At 34.4% G+C, this 21,114-nt stretch overlaps 1 protein-coding gene across 1 annotated transcript in view; it reads left to right on the plus strand.

Annotated features, from left to right (window-relative positions):
* Positions 1-21,114, plus strand: part of SNX24 (sorting nexin 24) — a 70,070-nt gene that overhangs the window by 36,851 nt on the left and 12,105 nt on the right. The window contains exons 2-3 of the mRNA XM_014055983.2: positions 1,608-1,691; positions 7,131-7,235. Of these exons, the coding sequence (XP_013911458.1) occupies positions 1,608-1,691; positions 7,131-7,235 (189 nt within the window). The remainder of the gene's footprint in view (positions 1-1,607; positions 1,692-7,130; positions 7,236-21,114) is intronic.

Consider the following 21,114-nt stretch of genomic DNA (forward strand, 5'->3'; position numbering starts at 1 on the left):
TGGTCCCTGTTGCCAGTTGGCACCACAATTTTGAGAGTAGCTTCTGGTTTGTGGGAAGGAAGTGGGGCACACCAGGAGAAGACTCTATGGCAAGGGATGGATTTTCCTGTCAGCTTCACAATTGATAGTGCTTTTGGTTAGGACAGGTAGAGGAAAAAGGATGCTGCTATGGTGGGGAAACTGGACTTCCGGTTGGTTCCAGAATTGAACAGGGGCTTCCAATTAGGACCTTTGTGGCTCTTTGAGTGTTTAAGGTTGCCGACCCCTGGCTTAGTGTATTGTATAAACCTAATTTGCTATAGATATGACATGATTTAGAGAAAAAATACAGTTGCAAATTTTCACATAAGTTGTTTCACCAAAATTCATTCTTTCAAAAGTGCTTGAAGTTACAGAGATGCTTTTTCTGCAGTTGTTTCCTATCTCATTATAGAAATTGTGTTAGAAATATTAGTCATGCAGAACAAGGATCAAATCCACAAATGATAGAGGCAACCTTGAGGAAAGTCTTGTCTACTTCCTTGAGACAACAAGCTTGAATACATTCTAAGTTGCAGGTTATTGGCTGTCAATCTCTCACTTGGCTTCCATGTCCAAGTAAATGTGATTTTTATCTACAAAATGCCTAGATAATTATAACAGACAAAGTTACATAGTTCTCTTTTTTGGAAAATTTCCTATCTAACATTTTTCCACAAATTCATTTTGGGGGAGAACAAAAATATGCTTAACACAGTTTCAGACTTAGAAATCGCCTGTATCTATTATTCACTCTCTCAATCTATTTTTTTCTGAAAGTAAGAATATTTACTGATTGTAAATAGATTGTTTTATTATGCAATTTTCTGATCTTGGTTTCACTAGGTTGTATTTTCATGAGCATTGTGAGATATTTCTTGTCACCTGCCCTAAAGATTTGACCTAGTGACCTGGAAATCAAGAAAATGTCATGTTAGTGGCTACTAATTAGTGGATCTACAGAGCTGCTTCATCTGGCCTTTCAACCTTGTACAGACAGCATCCAAAGCTGTCATACTCATCATGCTAAGAAAACAAGTCAGCACCACATTTTTTAAAGTAGTTTAAACACTAAAAAAAGGTCCAGCTGGGACTAAACAAGAGTATATAGGTTAGGGCAGAAATTAACCTATAATGTAGTACTCGTATTTATATCTCATGCAGTAAAGATGCCAAAAAGTAGAATAGCTTATGGGATACCTATCACTGTATGTTGTGAACGTACTGTGTATATTACATGACCAGAGAAGCACAAATGCTTCTCACTTATTTTGCATTTTTAAAATAAAATTCCGTCACTGTGGGATAAAATATCCAGTTGCAAAATGCAGATAATGTCTAGGAATAAGAGGAGTGGAACAAAATAGACTTTTTAAGGCACTAGACGTTTTAATCCTTAGATGGATTTAAAGAAACACTTGGTTAAAAGGCATCGGAGTGCTCGTTAATCAATGTTGCATCCTGGTATCTCCTGAGTGTTGTGGGGTTTTGAGAGGTAGAAAAGATTGGCTACAGTAATTAAAGCAAAGAAATCGATCACAAAACAAACATATCAGGAAATACATAAAAGTAATCTTTTATTTTCACAGGTCTTTAAGATCGAAGTACTAATGAATGGAAGAAAGCATTTTGTTGAAAAAAGATATAGTGAATTTCATGCTCTCCATAAAAAAGTAAGTATACTGTGCAAATTGTTCAAGTAATACTGTCTGTAACCCATTTCCATTCATTCCCAAATAGCGACTGCACTTGATTTCTGAATATGAAAGCTAATACTTTACCTTACTGTCCATTTTCAAACAATTAAAGGTAAGTAGGTAGGTAGTAAGTAGGTAGTATTAGGTAAACTCCCCGTTGTGAGAGTGTTGTTGGAGAACACACAAACTAGCATACAGAGACACTATATTTTAAATAGGCTTTTGCTTTCATGGAAATAGAGGTATCAGAGTCCATCAAACAGTCCAAGTCATACAAGGTTAAGACAGTCAGTCATCAACATCTTCAGTTAAGGGATAATCCAAATAACATAGTCCATAATCATACGAACAGTCTGGTACACAAAGTTTGCTAGCAGTTGCAAAACATACAATAGCTCACGCTGATCACTATACGGCACTTCTAACAGCCAGCTTCCAAACACTCAGATCAGATCAGCATCTAACAGTGATTCTGGTTCCATCTTATGGCCAATTGAGGAAACAGCAACCAATCACATTTACAGCATGATTTAAAGAAACAGGTACAGCATTGTTACATGATTTATATATTGCAAACACAACCGTTAGATTATATTCCTAACAGGTACAAAGAAAATAAGGTGTTCCACTCTCTTCTGATCAAGCATGGCATACTACTGTGTCTATATAGCATCCCACCGGCCCAGATAAAATTCAGTAGTCCCTCAATCAAAAGTAGGCTAAATTTAGGCAAAGGAATATTTTTTTGACTGACTTTGTCTTTTTTTACTACCTTTCTTTTTGGGGTTAATTCTCTGCTTTCATTACTACTGGATGATCAAAGCCTCAAGGGGCAACAGACAGAAAAGAAAAAAAATACAAATTTAAGTAAGTGGGAGTTGGTAATTCCCTGTATCCAGTCTTTTTGAAGAAAAATCCAAGTCACAGAAAGATTATCTATGCCTTTGAATATTATCTATCCACCTTTTTTTTCCAGAGGGAAAGGCTAGGTGAGGGTGAAAGTTACTCTCAGGTGCCATGCCACTTTTCCAAACTATACTGGATAGAGATATTGATCTTTAGCAAGCCACTTGAAGTTCCTTCCAGTAGCCAACATGACAACCTCATATTTTTCAGGAATTGCTTTACAAAGTGGGATGTGCAGCAAAACACTGTAGTTTAGGTATACTTCATTTTAATCCCCTCCTCTCTTCTTCAGCATCCACGGCTTTATGCTGACTGATCATAGCCAGTTTTTCTAGGCTATATCGAAGTTCTGCCCATAAGGTTTTATTTCTGCTTATCTAATTTGGCTTGCTGCTAATTCACTTTTTTGAACAGTGTTTAATCCTACCTGAGGGAAAATCCACACTGCCTGCTGGCCCTGATGCAGTGATGACTCACTACCTTAAACTTAATAAATGAATGTACCTGATTTCCAAGGACATGTCTATATGCCTTTCCCTACATTACAATGTTCTCTTGCAGCTGACGCAGCTTAAAGTTTTAGGTAACAAAAGAGGTGTTTTCCCTAATATCTCACAGTCAACATAGTACCCAGAAAATGCAGGGCATGCTGATATGTCTGAATTAGCTGTTCCATACCAGCAGTTTCTTGGCTCCAGTTGTTTTGCAGGTTTTCTGTGGAATTTCCCCCTTTGATCTTGTTTTTATCTGTTCCTCATTTCTCTCTTGGCTGCCAGGAAGAACACAACTGTAATTTCTACAGCTTTTCTTTTTTTATGTCAGTTAGTCAGCTGGTTGACCTCTGTAACATGGACAGCCTTAAATCTTGTCCTTTAGAAAGTTATACATTAAAACAGTATGGTCAAGCACATTACAGACCCATTCTTGGAAAAAGGTGCACATGATTGCAGCAAGATTTAAGGTCATGAGATTTCCTATCAACTGTAGGATGGAAGGGAAGCATAATAAAGTAGTTATACTGACTTGGCCTAAATTGTGAGGTTAAATATACTGTATCTAACTCAATTATTTTTATTTTAATTACTGTCATATATGATGTTGGATTTGTCCAGCATTTGTAGCATTATGGTTTGAGAAATGCATTGCTTATTTACTATCCTATTTAAAGTGAAAATCCAGAAGAACTAAAATCCATGCCAGGAAATTCTAGGTTTTTTCCTATATGAATCACCAATTTCCATATTTAAAGAGAGCCATAGATTGACTATGCTATGATTGTGCCTCAGTCATGACCTTTTACAAATTCAGATCTGCTTAAGGTTATCAGAACACTGGATCATGTTGGAGCTTTCTACATGCCTATCAGAAATAGTAGTTGTAGAACAACACCAGATTATGGAAGTCTGGTTTAAATGAGCATCTGTAAATCAGCATCTGTGAATTCCTTCCTGAACAGCAGACTTTTTTTCTTTGATATTCAAATCTCATGACTTGAAACATTTGTTGACACAGCTTTTAGTCAGATGACATCTCGTCAAGATGAAAGATGAAATGTAAATTACTCTACTCCTGTGGGCTTTACATGTCAAAGTCAAATTTGAGTTTGAATGTCGTTTTGACTTTCAATCTCCACCCCTTCACACAATTTTTGAACTGATAAAGTACCTAGAGAGTACCACTTTTACTTTTTTCAACTATAGGTAAAATATATTTATTATCTTTCTTTTTACTTTACTTTTTATTTTTAATGCAGCCTGTTTTGTATGTCAAAGTTAATCATAACCTTTATTGGAATCCTGATAGCTAGATATTATTCTTGCTAATGAGACAAAGGAAGTATAGGTCTCTCATCTACAGTAAAAAAAGCAACGTATCCAAGGGCACATAAAAGTCACAACTGTCCAGATATGTCACAATCACCAGATCCCTTACAGATATTTGTAGAGGAATTGATTTTTAATTATTATTTATTTATTCATCAAACATATAACATAACAATATAACAAGCATAGGTATGAACCTAAACAGGAACAAAGGAAGTAAATACAGATAAATGGGGACAGTAAGACAGGGACGCTGGTGCGCTTAAGCATGCCCCCTTTACAGACACCCCTTTACAGACCCCTTAAGAATGGGGTGAGGTCCAGGGTAGGCAGTTCGAGTTTGAAGCTATGAGGGTTTGAGGCTGTAACAACAGAGTTGGGTAGAGCAGGCATTGACCATTCTGTTGCTGAAGTCATATTTTCTGCAATCAAGTTTGAAGTGGTTTACCTTGAATTTGTATCTATATTTGCCCGTTTATTATTGTGGTTGAAGCTGAAGACGTCATTGACAGGCAAGATGTTGTAGCAGACAATTTTGTGTACTATGCTTAGATTCAACTGCAGGCGGCTCAGTTCCAGATTGTGCAAGCCCAAAATTTCAAGTCTAGTGGCATAGGGAATTCTATTGTAACTGGAAGAGTGGAGTATTTTGCTAATATTTATATCCTGCTTTCCCAGTTTAAAACCATAAACTGTGGACAGGAATTGGTTCATATTCACTTAATAATCTGGCTATAAATCAGCCAAAACAAAGCCATAGTTTTGTAGTTATAGAAGATTCTTTCGTATTTAAGTCAATCACAACTTCACTTTGAGGTGCACAGTAGGACTACTATATAAGGACTATAAAAATATTGACAACTACTAGATGGCAATGAAGAATTAACGTTTTCTTTTTTTTCTTTGCGGCTGTCTTCCAGTTGTCTAAATATTTGTAAGCCAGATCTGATAGTCCTAGCACAGTGATGGTAAACATTCTGGACTTAGCATTTCAAAAATTCAGAAAATATCTAGCTTTATTCTGCTGGCAAGTCACACACACACACACACACACACACACACACACACACACACAAAAGAAACAATTATCTCCCAGTCATCTAGATCTCATAGAACGGTGGCACTTTGTGACTGAGCCTAAAGTAGAGGAGGCTTTGACTTCAGTCTTCAAGGGCTTCAGCATATCAGGCCTCAACTTTAGCTCTAGCACCACTGGTGCCACTCAAAAAGCCCACACTGTGTCATTCCCCAATAATATGTGATTTTCTTGCAGCCCACTGTTCTCCAGGTTCTGCCGCTTGCGTCTTATTTTCAAGTGGTATTCTCTTTCTGTTAACAGGCCCCTGCAACCTTCACAAGGCTGTTCCAGGACATACAAGGCTTTTGTTTTTGAAGTGGTTTTGGAGAATTGCCTTTCACAGCCTCCGCAGCATCCAAAACTGCACGAAAGCACACCCCATTCCTGCAGGATTTACATGGGCTCCAGAGGTCATGCAAGAACATGGCCTACTTCCTTGAGATCCAGAGGTTGCACAAGATCACAAGCCATCCACAGCCTCTGAAAATCACACAAGAATGGGATGTGCTTTAAAGTAATTGTTGCATAGTGGTGAATACTGGCATGTCACCCAAGATGTTGTAGCATGTTACCATTGACACACATCATATATTTCCCATCCCTCTGAAGCAGATTCCTTGCTTATCCTTTGCTACAAAAATATAAATTTGAATACTACCCAGAAAGTTGAAAAGTAAGAATATATAGCATGTTCTTTAAAGGTGTCTTTCTTTTGTTTTGAGATTAATATTTTTTGTCTCAGTAATCTGTATCAATTTTAGCAAATTTTGGAAATGCACACTCTGCTTATTGGCTAGTGATTTTGACTATCATTTGAATCTGAAATCTGTGAAATAAACCATATAATAAAATTGTTTGTTTTTTGTTTCTTTTTTTACCTTTATATTCTTGTCAGCTACTTTTTGAATTCTGTCAAATCAACAGGAAAAATGAAAGAAAAAGCACAATTGTTTCATTGGAATAATTTCCACTGCCAAAAAGTGAGAGGAATAATAATACATATACTCATACACATTGCTGCCACTCAGCCTGCCTTTCTTGTAATCTCTGAGGCTTAATTCATTCAAAAATCTTTTGTTCTGCCTCCTTATTTCTCAGATTTTGAAATTCTTGTCCTCTCAAAACCAAAGCATTGGTATTTTCATAGATATTTCATTTGTCTGTATTTGCTGTTTTCTAAATTGCCCGTCTGGCAAGGAAAAAAACAACAAATTGCATTTTATCTGTATAGTACAGTTTTTAAGGTTTGTTTGTTAAACTTAATGCTCAAGAGTTCATCTAAAGTAAGAGTTAAACTCCATTCTTTCGGATTTATTAGAGTTGTATATTGGTTAGTTAGTATTTAGCTGACATACCAAAATGTATCCAACTTAAGAAATTGCCCAGTCTGTTAGCTGTTACAAGTGTTTATTTCAAATTTGCAGTACCAATATCTTTTGTAATTGAATAAGCCCATTTACGGTCATAGAGGTTTTTCATAGCAAAACTTAGCTTATTGATTTTTTTGTCTTCTTTCCCAATTTGTTTATTTCTCTTTTTGTAAGTTTTTATTTTTAAATAATCTGTTATATTGATCATAGAGTTTATTTCTTTGCTCCTATTTTTTAGCTTAAAAAATTCATAAGAACTCCAGAAATCCCTTCAAAGCATGTGAGGAACTGGGTGCCCAAAGTTTTGGAACAGCGTCGTCAGGGATTAGAATTTTATTTACAGGTAAGCTATTTTTAACAATGAACAGAGAAGAATCTTTTCTCCAAGCAATATCAGGAGTTTGAATGCCAGATGCTTTAAAATGTATTTTACAGTGATCATTGAAGTCTGCTGTTATTTTACACATAACCACTCTAGCAATATATTATTTGCTTCGTGTCTATCTAAAATATTTATATCTGAGCTTTGTACAACTATATTGTTTTAAAGACAGTCCCAATTGCAAAGGATAAAGACATGGTTATTGCAAAGAGAAAAACTTGATTTAAATAAATAGCATTGATTCAGTTAATATCATTGTTCTACATTTATTTAATATTCTTTATCCACTGTAACATTAAAATTAAAATGTTCTGTTTAACATGTACACAAACTGGATGTGCTAAGAGAAATATTACAGAAGGGAAAGCATTATTCTAATTTATATTTCTTGCTGCTTTCTGTTTTTGGATGGTAGTTATCTCAGAGTTTCTGTGATTTTTACAATCTCAGTTTGCTCGTATTCTAAAAACTTGGACAGAGCATACAAAGGATCCAAGAACTTCTCTGCAGTTGTAGTAAACAATGAAAAGTCACTAGTATCTAGGAAAGCAAATGACAGTATGTATATCATGTTGTGTGCATGTGTCTAATGTTCTTGTGTTGACTGTCCTTTATGAAGGGACATTAAGTTGCCAGTCTGACATCATTGTGGTCTGCTCCAGGTACATGGAATGGAGGAAACAATCAGCTAGTCCATTTCTGATGTCTTATTTTTATTCATGAGGTCCAAAAGTAAATGTTTCAGCAACACAATATTTTAAAGAATTCTTTTAAAGGTCCTTGAGGTCTACCTCTTTATTTCTTTGTTTTTGAACTTTATGTGAAGGTACTTCCTTTGGGGGTGGGGGGGGTGAGAAGATGTCTTAGATACTTGCCATGCTCTTAAAATTCTTCACTAAAGCCTTTTTCTGTGGAAAGTGCTTTGATATAAACTGTTTAAAAATGTGGCCCTGTATTAACCTTTACTTTTAGCCTGTCATGTAAGACAATGTACTGTAGTTTCCGTTGAGTTTTATAAAGTATCAGTATCTGTTTATGCCTAACCCACTGAAAGCATTCATTGTTAAGCTAATTATAAACATTTTTGAATAAAATCTAAAAATGAGTGTATTACACTTATAGATTTAATTAGGGTATCTGTTTTTATTGGTTTTCAGAACTTTATTTGCATTGAATACGAACCACAGCTTTCTTCTGGGAAAAACTTTATTAGAGTTGAATATTTCCAGGACTGAAAGAAGAAATGTCCCCCTTCTCCCTACTACTTCCTTTATCTCCCTAAAACTTCTTTGATAGTCATGATAACCTTGTGGGACAGTGGAAGAAATAGTGGTAGACCTTGCAAGCTGAAAAAGAAATGTGTGAAAATGGTCCTGTCTATTAGTGAAAGTGTTATGAGAGAAAAATCTGTTCAAGTTATGGATGGTACTGCAATTAAAAGGAAATACTTGATGAAGCCCAGCAAGAATTAATATAATGTCAGATTTTTTATGATAGTGAATCCATGTAATAATTTTAAAATAGGAATCTGATTTTCCTCTCCTAATGCTTTGAAATCAGTACTGAAAGGTATTTTTGAGTAGGAAAAAGCTAACCATTTTAGTCATGATACAGTACAATTCTTTCAAAAGTTTGAAAAAAACCATTTTGGTTGTAACACAGTTAAAAGTAATTATACAGCTGAAAATGTAAACAAAATGGCTTGGAGGTTTAAACTATAAACATGTTTATATGTTTACATGTACATAGTAAAAATATGTTTTTATTACATCATACAAGAGGTTGGAGACTAGGAGAGATAATGTTTATAGAACAAAATAATATATTGTTAACAATAGCTGTAGATTTGTGTTTTTAAATTGTATTTAGATTCTCTCAACATAATAGATACTAACCAAATTCAGTTAGCAAAAACATCTCACAATTGTTATTTTCTGTCCTTAGCAAAATAATGGGCAGTTAGCAAATATATATATATATATGTTATAAAATTTCTTTCCTTGAATAAAAAAATGTTTTTGATTAGCTTTTAGAAAATGGCTCTCCAAAGGCAATTCTGTGTTCCAGGTCAGCAGTATAAAAAGAAAGTATACTAGGTTTAATTGAGATGGTGACAAATATTAATTGTCTACTGGCATTTTGAAATCCTGTTTCTTACTAAAAGAATTTGATTTTCAAATACATATGGAAACCAGAATATTGAGGTTTAAATCTATCATATTTTAGGAGAAAACACTTCATTACCCTTTTTATAGGAACAAGAAGTCTATAGTGGATGGAAAGAGAAATAAATTAAAGAAAAATTAATTCTTTCACCATCCTCCCAATCTTAACAACACAGTTGGTAAAGCAAACTTAAAATACAGTGAAGAGTTGTCTGTTGGCATCAGAATGGTGCAGATTGGCTACATGTTGCAGATTCATATCTTAGAAAGCTACTCGGTTAGCTTTCTAGTTTAGCACTGTTTTGGATAAATAGGAAAATTCACAATACCCATCTTTTCATGTGTTCAAAATTTATTCAAGAATTTGCTTATTCCTGGAGAGAGAAAAATCCCATCAGTCATAGTCAGTGCTTCAAGGATCTGAAGAAAGCTTTTATATGAATCCTGTTTAGACTGATTTACCTAAATAAAATGAGCTATTCGGAAATTTTCTTCCTCAGTTTAAGAGAAGGAGTTGTAATTCATTCATAGACACCTCATTTCTATGATTCCCAATGATTTTTCATAGTTATTAATACATATGTTTTCTAACTTAATGAAATTCCCTATATATTTTTATCACCCATAAATATTGTAGTCATAAACTTTGCTGTGTCACCAAACCTAGATCTTAGTAATATACTGTTTCAACAGACAATATAGTAGCCTTTCTCAACCTAATATTTTACAAGTGCGTAAGACTTCTGGTAAAAGCTTCTGGGTTTTTTTATTCGTTATATTAGGAAATAAATATCTGGAAATGGGCTTTCTGATGGCGTAAACTATAGAAATTTACTTGGAATATATGCAAATATATTTCACTCCAGTTTTATCTTGTTTTTAAGAAAGCCACTGAAGACTTCTATTAATCACACAGAAAACTTAGCAGAAATTATTCAGTGTCCTTGTCCCTGTGAAACCCTAATTAGTTTTAAATGATCACTTTTGAGTTGTGTTTATACAGATTTCTGGAAAGAGCAGTATGATAAGTGTGAAGAACCAAAATGTTCTTTATCCTCATTAAAGATTGTGAGAAGTGTGTTAAATAATATTAATGGCTAGGATTGTCAGTAGTTAACAGTACTTTCCTAGTACAAGTGATTTTATTGATCAATGCAGACTCAATGTAACAGGGCAGATTATTTTACTGATTTTATTGAAACCTTAACTAACTTTGTTAGTGCACCACATATCTTTAAATGGATCTAGATGATGATGAAGATTAAGAAAAGCAGAAGAGCATCCATCTTTTTTGATCTGTTAATAACTTAAATCCATCATTGTTGGTAAGAGCAGTTTTAAGATTCTGTGGAGTCTCTCTCTCTCTCTCTCTCTCTCTCTGTGTGTGTGTGTGTGTGTGTGTAAATATCTCACGAAGGATATATAACACATCAACCCAGTTTTATTAAGTATTTATTTTAACTATCTGGCAACATATAGCAATGTTTTTTCAATAGGAGAAACAGTAAATTCTGCTAATAATAAACAATATCAATAATTTTCACTTAACTCTGAGCAGAATTCTTGCAGAATCAAACTCAAACCTTTATTTATTTTAATTTTTTAAAATAGTCTTTAAAAACAACATACATATCACAAGCTGCCTAAGGTATTAAAGATTAAACAGTGGACTCTGCAACAAACATGGAGTGCTTCTGAGCTGTGGCAAAATGAAGAATACTTGAAAATGAGATAATGAACTACTTTTGCCTTAGACTTAGCATAGTTGGATGGTGTTTTTTTTAATGTTTGGGAATAAACTCGGCCTATGTTGGAAGTAAATAAGTTTTTTGCCACTAATCTATGCTTTAGAGATGGCTGGATGATATAGTCAATTAGCAACCAATTCTCAATACATTCACATTTTGATCTTTGCCTATAAGTGGGCAAGAGGGAAAATATTGCAATGTGTTGTGGACACAAACTCTACTGGAAATGCATGTTTCATCATTTTGTTGAATTTGTTTTACTTTCTTTGCTGCTAGCGCCTTCAGTCTTTTGTATTGTTTAAAGAAAGATTCTTCAGACAGAGGGAGTTTATTGTTTTGTCTATAAATCTTATTCAAATATTACCAGGTAGACCAAGAAAAAGACAAATGGGAAAAAATAGTGTTTTTTTCTTTTTTCTTCCCACCAATTCAAGTGAATGAAATTCAACAATTTATGACCAGCAGTGGGAAAATGTTTCCCAATTCTTAGGAGCTGAGGTGGCGCAGTGGTTAAATGCATCACTGCAGACTACTTCAGCTGACTGCAGTTCTGCAGTTCAGCTGTTCAAATCTCACCGGCTCAGGATTGACTCAGCCTTCCATCCTTCCGAGGTGGGTAAAATGAGGACCCGGATTGTTGGGGGCAATATGCTGACTCTGTAAACTGCTTAGAGAGGGCTGAAAGCCCTATGAAGCGGTATATAAGTCTAACTGCTATTGCTATTGCTATTAATTGGCTGTTTTAATTGTATTTTATACTTATGTGATTCTTAACATTTATACAAAAACATTGGCTTCGCTCTCAATATCATTAAAATCATATTTATTATTTTATTTACTTAAAATACTTATATATCTGTCCATCTTCAATAACACAACTTTGGGTAGCTGACAACAACTGTAAAAAGAAATCAGGCACCTTAACCAACATTCTCTAGTACATCCAATGATACCCATTTCATCTTATCTGACTATTTGGCTACAGATCATTCAGTCTGCAGAATAATGTTTTTATCAGATTATGGGTCATTATTTCAATTCATTAGATATGGCTGAGAAAGCTTGTAGCAGTGATGCCAACTGAAAATGGTGACAGCCATCTTGTGTTAGAAATATAACCCACTTAGTTGAAAAAAATTATCTTTACTTATGATACCACTGCTTTATCTAGATTGAGCTTTGGTCTATTGGCTCCTTTGCAGCCTCTGAAAGATTATAAGTATCATTTTCCCATTCCTTATTTCATGTTGCATTAAAGGAAACCATTCTAGTACTGTCTACGGTACCCACAGATGACAATATTTCAAATTAGTTGACTGTCAGCAGTTTCCTATGAAGGCGATAATATATGGAAGAAAACAAATGTACTCTTTGGAACATCCTAGGAGAAGTGACAGTGCTACACTAAAGCAGCCATTTCTATCTGCAATGTATTTACCAAGTAGAAACGAAATTACTGAATAGGATATTCTGTCTTTTAGGCCAGTAGTACCAAACACCCCCCCCACCCCGGCTGTGGCCAATTATCGGTCCATGAGCTGTTCAGAACTGGGCTGCCAAAAACAGTGGGTGAGCATGTGCACATGCGTGCATTCCCATTTGTGCAAGTAGTAGGTGTGATGTGCCTGCCACTTGCACAAATGGAGCTGTGCACACATTTGCTTGCTGCTCACACAGAAACATCCCACCCCCACCCACCCCCGCAGTCCACAAGGTTGGAGAACTGTTCTAAGATAGTGCTAAACTTTTACTCCCACTTCCCACTCCCTTTCCCACTTTTAAAAATTATGTAGCACCCCAAAAGAGTGCTTCTGCTTGTATTGATTACGTTTATTCTTATGTTCAATCATGTCTGATTCTCAGAGACTGCCTGGACAAGTCCCTGCAGTTTCTTGGCAAGGTTTTTCAGAAATGGTTTGTCATTGTCTCAGTCCTAGGCTGAGAGAAAATGACTGGCCCACGGTCACCCAGCTGTTTTGTGCCCAAGATGGAACCTGTCTCCTGGTTTCTAGCCTAATGCCTTAACCACTACACCAACTGGCTCTCATTGGTAATTACCATGTTAAAAATTAAAATTAATATATTCATAGAATATTTATTTATTGAACTATGTTAAAATAATGGGTATTAAACCCATCAGAAATTAACATTAAAAATGAAAATACTTTTCATGAAAAAATCCTTCATTTTTTAGCAAAATTAATATTTGAGAAAAGCTACAACATTTTCACTAAAAAATATGATGCCTTCAATATTTGGAGCTTTGCAGGTGCAGTGATTAGAATGTAGTTTGCAGGCTAACTTTTCTCACTGTTAGGATTTTGATTGAGCCTGGCAGAACTCTGACAACAGGTTCAATATTGACTCAGTCTTCCATCCTTCCAAGATCAGTAAAATGAGGATCTAGATTGTTGGGGGCAATATGCTGACTTTGTAAACCGCTTAGAGTGCTGTAAAGCACAATGAAGTGGTATATAAGTAAGTGGTATTGCTATTTGGTACACAATTTTGATTTCATAGATCCTGTCTAGGATATTGTCAGTGAAATAAATGATCTGAGACCCCCAAAATAGGAATGAAGTGGTATTTTTTGTGTGTCTCACTCAGAAGAGGTTGCACCGAAGTAGTTTAAGTTCCAAAGCTAAATTGCAAACTAGATTATTTACAATAATCTATGATAAACTTATATTTCAAAAGAATATTGTATTTCATTTTATTCTATTTGATGAGAAGTGAAATCCTTGCTTTGTTGTTCTCTTTGTTCTGTAGTCAACACATGAAGTTTTCTAATTCTGTTATCTGAAGTAACTATTGAATGCTCAGAGTTGTAGTCAGCTTATAGAACCTTCATCTTGTTATAAAATTTAGATAAGCAGGAGCAAATTTCAATTGTTAGACTTCACACTACATTAGCCAAGAAATATAGAATAATTATTTTAAAAGGCGGATATAATCTGTATGTATTGAGAAAAAATCAATCACCCAGTTTGTCTTTCTTAAATGCCATCTATGTTATCAATGCTAAATTATACAAAAGTCTTCAACATTTTACTGACTTGGATTTAGTATGTTTTGCTGAAGCCATGTTAGAATTTCATTGTAACTCACAGAAGGTATTTTGATTCTATTGTTGACATGGAAAGAGAAACAAGGAATAGTGAGAATGAATGCCAGTAAGAAAGATGCTTTTCTTTTATTCTCTTGCATGTGCTCCATTCTCATTGCCCCCTTGCATATTCTTGATCTACAGGTGAAATTCCTAAAGTTTGCATAAACTAAAATAAAGCATGAAGTAGATCTGGCACTTTAATTTCATTAAACACCTTGTAACTGGTAAAGATTAATGTATATATCTCTTGCTAATTCTTTCCAATTACCTAGTTCATATAAATTCCCAAGCCTGGTTAATTATGCCGAAGCCAAGAGGTAATTTTTTAACAGTATTTCTACAACAGGGGAATTTTCCCAGCGTAACCTTGCCCTCTAGTAGAAACTCTCAGCAGATTAGGCACTCTGACTTAAGTCCATTCATTTTCAACTCAAGCCTAATTGCTGCCGACTAGCTGCCACAGGTACCTGGCTATTGTACACATAAAGAATGTTGCTGTTTCTGAGAACAAATAAGGAAAGATTAATTGTTTGTTTCATTTCATCCCCAGAGAAATGTGGGCCCTTAATCAAGAAAAATAATTTCTCCTGTTGATTTGGCTTATTTGGAGCGATGCATAATTGTGGAAAAGAATGTGGTGGACATGCATTTTGCAAGAAATGTAGCCATGTGCTTTGCTCAGGAGACAAAGATAAAATGAAATAAATATAAGACAATGCTGAAATGGATGGGGATGGCTCACATTTCTCATAGTAAGTAATTCGGCTGTTGGGCTTTTATTTGAACCAATATTGCCAGGTAGTATTGTCATTTGTTTTGTCTACTTCTTTGGAAATCTAATCAAGGAGACAATAGTGCAAGTGGGGGGAGAACTTCTTCTCCAAATTGTCCTTAATTGCTAGAACACAAAGTGAGCTAAACACTCTGGTGTTTCCAATTAAAGAATCTGTTTCCAGCAAGCACCATTAAATCTATCTTTCCTTGTCTGATAAATAAGCTATCAAAGACTGGAACAGATTAATTGAGAGCAATTAATTCAAGGCTTAGTATAAAAGTCAGACAAAACCAATGCTGTCAATGACTACAAATGTGACATAAAATAAATTATTTCTTGGATTAGAAACATTTTAGCCCTTACCATCTCATTACCCTAGTCAGCAAAACACACAAGAGAACACAGGTCAATTTTCTGCTGTCCCAGTGTAGGTTCTGTACATTTGATTTTGGCCAAACTCTTTATAGTTGCTTTCATTGAGAATGGTGCAACAAGAGTAGTTTGAGAACTTTATCTGTTTTCTTTGGTGATGAATAGTACATGAGAAGGCAAAACAAAAATTATTCACTATTTCTCCATATGTATATACCTAGTATTAAATGCATGCACATATTCTGTAGACAGGTGGACAGACATAGATAAGAGAGAGAGAGGGAGAGAGAAAAAATAATTTTGATTGCCATCTACTGCTTTTCCCCCAAGGGCTATTATATGATTTTTGAGATGTGCCAATCAGAACCGTACACAATGTTCCAGATGCAAAAGTCCAATATATTTCTATAATGGCATTTTAATATTGACAGTTTTATTTTCAATTACTTTCCTAGTAATTCCTTGCATGGAATCTAATATAAATATTTCAAAAGAGGGTAGGTTCTTGGAAGAAAGTTTTTAGGTTGATTGTCTCAAGATTTCTATTTAGTGTCTGTAAAGGCATTAGGTTCAGTCAAAATTTGGCCTACTCGAGATAACAAGATTTTAACCCAAATTGATCAGGAATGAACATTTAACTTGAATTCCAGACTATTTATATCTAGTTGGGAAAAGATATGGAAGGCCTTGGCGGTAGAACATATGAAATACAATACATTCTCAGTGGTGGAGTTTTTTCTTCATAATTAGGAACATGGTATATGGACATTTCTGACACATTTCTAGAAATAATATTAAAGATGATAGTTCTGTAAGACTGCTGATTTTGCAATTAAATCATTCCCAAGACTAAATTGTAAGGAAATAACAGGGAATCCAGTAACAAAAAAGAAAAGATTATATAGAATTGGGAGATATTTCAAGTAAATTCTCATTCCCCCACCCCTGTTCTTCCTCAATGCAATGTTGGGGAGAGTAAGTTATTGACCCAGTTTTAGGGAATAGTTCATTAATCTTATTCTAAGGCAGGGAAAAGAATAAGAATTTAGATGGTATTAGGAAAAAAATGTTGCTTGGCTTTGTAATCTGTGGTTTGTCAGTCTACAGAAAGAATCAAATGGCTTCACACCATCAGGACTATCCTCTTGACATTTTTTTAACCATATCCTGCAGTATTCTTGTATGGATCTCTTAAATTGTTACTTTCATTTTCTTGTATTGAACACGAAACCCTTCATATATAAAATTAGGAAAGCACAAGTTCTAGAGAACAAGAGTTACAATGAAATACTTCTGATTGAGAAAGAATTACACTGCTCAATTCATTCTGTAAAAAATTAATCAGTTTGTCACCCAAATAAATGACTAGAGCACATAAAATGTGGAACGGGGTGACCCCTAGAAGAAAATCAATTGAAGTTCATATTTCATGGGTCTATAATTGTTAATGGAACAGATCACATTTTTAAAAATAAAAATACTTCATTATTATAATAATTCCTATTTACAATAGTGATGGGGTTGAGGATTGTTATTGTCTGCCTTATTCCATAAACAACAAAGTCGGATTTTCTTACACTATTCATCATTCTGTATTTGAGCTTATTTAAAAATATTTCAGGCATACTTATAATGCCTGAGATTTCTGCAACTGTGGCAAAGAAAGAAAGACTTTTGTACTCCTCCTGTGAAGTTATCAGTTTGTTAGAAGTTGAAACCTCAAAGAAGGGCTCATTTAAGGTGTTCCTTTTCCATCAAGGAGGCAACAAATCTTACTTCTCTAAAAGCAAAAGCAACATTTTGAAAGTGTCCACTTTATTATTTTTTCCCCATCTCTTATTTCAGTCTGATTTTATTTTTACAAAGCTGCTGGAAGATTCCTATCCCACTGTGGACTGAGATGTCATATAGATAGAGAAAATGCTGCTCGCTTTATGGATTACTGTTAGGTCAACAAAACTTTGGCAGCATTGATTAACTTGACAGTGAGTACAGCAGTACATTTATCACTTATGGCTGTGCTGTAGAAAATCTAATAAGAGGCAAACAATTCCCCTTAGAGTAGTAACAGGTTCACTGTGCCTAACGGTGCATGCACTGGAAATTTCTGCCTTTAAATTATGCTCTTCCTGCTAGTTGGGTCATTGACTTGAAGCTACTGCATTTTCCTGTGAACCATGTTCTATATTATTTATTTGATAAAAATCATGTGGTTTATAGAGCTATGGTTACACTAAAGTTGGCTCTGGAGTTTAAGAAGTAATAATTGATAGTTAAATTTTTCCTATTAAAGCTTGCTGTGCTTTGCTATATAAAAGCTGGCTGCCTACTTTTTTGAAGCTTGAACAATTCCCAAATAATCACAGGGAACATTAACAGAAAATGATGGAAATCAGCATGTGCAGTAGATATAACACACATTTTAGAAATAAAAGCTTTTTATATATTTGATCAGCAGTGCTGTGTAAAATACATGCATATGGGGGCATATTGCATTGTATTGTAACATTATACTATACTATACTATACTATACTATACTATACTATACTATACTATACTATACTATACTAATATTGGAATTTGAAAGGCTAATGTGTGGAAGGCATAATGTGTGGAAGCATTACTGAAATCTTTGAAGTAGAATAATAAAGGATGTTCAGTAAGTTATAAAACAAACTGACTTTATATATTGTCTAGAACAAATTAATTCACACTTATTAGTATGTTATTCATGTAAATAATCAGAGGATGTATAGTTTTATGAGGTTCTAGATAGGGATCTCATCTTTTACTCATCTGAATATGCTCCAGGTTCATTTAAATATAATCTTGTACATATTCGAGGTTGATGCCCTTCCTTTATGTAGAAATTATTATTTTTAGTATATTACTCATTACAGCTAACTGAATAACAGTGCCCTATATTCATTTTTAAATACTGAAATATTTGTTATAAACTCTAAAACTATTTGAAATCTGGGGTGTCTGATACATTTAATATTTATCTCCTAATAACTGTGGATAGTTTCTCTTTTTCAAATATTTCCAATTTCTGATTGCACTTTTAATCGTCTTATGTCCTTCAAGGATGTTGAAACTGAATAAGTGTGAATTCCAAACAACCAGACTGTGATTACATATTGTATTAGGCCATTAAGCATGGCTTCTGCAGTAGTTGACTCATGTCCTCTAAGCAATGAATGAACCTCATGCTTCTTAATTTGTTATTTTTGAAAACATTATTTTTGAAAACAGTTTTTATATGTTTAACTTTATTTTAGGAAAGTTTTAACTTTTGGAATGTATTTTTCCAAAATATACTGTATATTTTGGAAATATACATATATACTATATCTTTTTCATTATTAGGTAAGAATTGTTTTATTTGAATAAAATATAAATAACCCTTGTCACATAATAAAGCAATTTGTAGAGTATTTTTTTAATGCAATGTAAAGAAAATACCCTCAGGTATTGGTTTTAGCAGGAACCTGAAGGCCAACTCGGAGAAGACATGCTTGATTATTCAAAGAACAGGAAACAATATGGTGGATCCTAATTCTTTTTCTTTTGAATGTAAATAAATACTAGGGTCCATCTTGCTTTAAAAACAGCAGAAGTCACCTCCTAAATTCATGGATTTGTATAAAGGAAGTCCTCCCACCATTTGCCTTCTTAAGTGTGAAGACCTGAATATTGATTAGCTATCACACTGGCATCAGAACTACTCTTAGGATTCAATTTTTTGTTGTTGTTTTGCATATTTTATTGATCAAAAGTGGTAAATGAGCGTCAAGCGTGCAAGAAGACGATGAATTGTTTACTTGCATAAAATAACCTTTCAATAAGGGAAGATGCATTGCTCACACTTTTGGTGCTGATCTGCAGATGGCATTCAGCTGCTATTGATTGGCTCCTATAGTTACAGAACAGCACGTAACTAAGTATGCTTGTTTCAGGTGGATTTTGGTGTGTTGTTGTGTGCTATTCCCACCATACTTTTTTTGCCCCATTTATAAACAGAGATACAGACAGTTTTAAAAAGGGGGGATAAATTTAACTTGAAAATTAATTCACTAACTGTGGAAGGAAAATTAGTTTAAATGTAAAAACAAAGCAGATGAAAGATATCAGTTATTTTGGTCAAACATTAATTGCTAAATGATCATCTAAAATTGTCACATTTATAAATTTAACACTAAGTTCCTTAAGGAATAAAATACTTCTTTGTAATTTATTATACACACATATACACATACTTCCTTGTCTTGTGTATATGATGGATTTCATTACAATCCTAGATTTGCTAGTTTTCTATAATTCTCAAGATATGTGTGCTGATGCTGGTGGGAGCGTGTGACAGCAATTGCTACACACCTTTGTTCTTCTGGAGTGTCATTTGACAGATCCGCTCAATTAGGATACTCCCATATGGCATGCAACAGCCAAACTTTACACGGCTTCCAACTATGTATTTCAGTCCATCAAATTCTTGATAAATGTTTAGGATCTGTGGCTGTTTCTTAGATTCTTCTAACTTCATTTCTCCAGTGTTGTGAATGGCCAACAATAGAATTGGCAATGATTCTGTCCCTAGATAACAGATATCATGAAATTGTTGATCTCCGAAGTTGACTTCTTATTATCCATGACTACTGACCATATTGGACAGGCCAATGGGATTAAGAATCCTCCTTCTTAAAAGCCACAACTGCAGACATGATACTTGTGAGCTACATTAACCAAGTTCTGTAGATTTAATCTCCTGTGGTTCTTTCTTGCAGAAGAAAATGGGTCCAGATCTTAATGTCCATTGCGTTGAAGATGATGCTATGAACTGACTTTTAACTCTGAGCATTTGCTTAATTTTCCAAAATATTATAAAGTTATATTACAATCAGAACAAATTTATAATTTAGGGAAAATCAGAAAGGTGATGCAGAATCATCTTTCTGAAGTCAGCTTTTAATTTTTTTATCTATATCAATGTGACATATTCATAATCTTTTAATTGCATGCATACTTTAAATACAATGGTACAAAAGCTTGCGTACATCTTTGGACATTTGTATGATTATTATTCTGACTATAAAGTATTTTTCCACCTCATCATAGAAATTATAGGCTAAGATATATACAAAGAGGCAAGAAGCAAACACTATGAACACCAAAAATAGAAAATATCAGTGCTCATCAGGTTTCAGGCAGAAAGTGATGTCCGTTCAATGATCCTGTGAGGCTTTTATTTAAATTATTCCTGCTATAGATAAATTCCAATTAATTTATTTGCTTAGGTTTGTGCACTCCACTAATCCATGTAGATTTAGAGTAGCTTACAAAACCTTCTTCAGTATAAAGATTAAATATGGTATATCAAGTTAGCATAAAGAAATGTCATTATACTTCCCTACTCCCAGCTCTTTGCAATAGCTAGGACTGTAATGGCTTCCCAGAATGTTAGTAGGGAAGAAGTTAATCTAATTTGCTGGATGATGCTGGTCCAAATAAAAGCAGCCATCAGTGAAAAACCCGTCACCAGGTTCCCTGCAGATGGCATTTTCTTAAAGGATCAATTCCAAAGCCTCCACCTTCAAATCTATCAGGAGGTAGTCTAAAAGAACTGACTCAGGAAGAGAAGAGGAGAAATATAAACTGAAATGTGGGCAGTTT

Source organism: Thamnophis sirtalis, unplaced genomic scaffold, assembly GCF_051295495.1.
Source record: "Thamnophis sirtalis isolate CommonGarterSnake01/CBP01778 unplaced genomic scaffold, rThaSir2_p1.2 scaffold_5, whole genome shotgun sequence".
NCBI classification, from domain to species: Eukaryota; Metazoa; Chordata; class Lepidosauria; order Squamata; family Natricidae; genus Thamnophis; species Thamnophis sirtalis.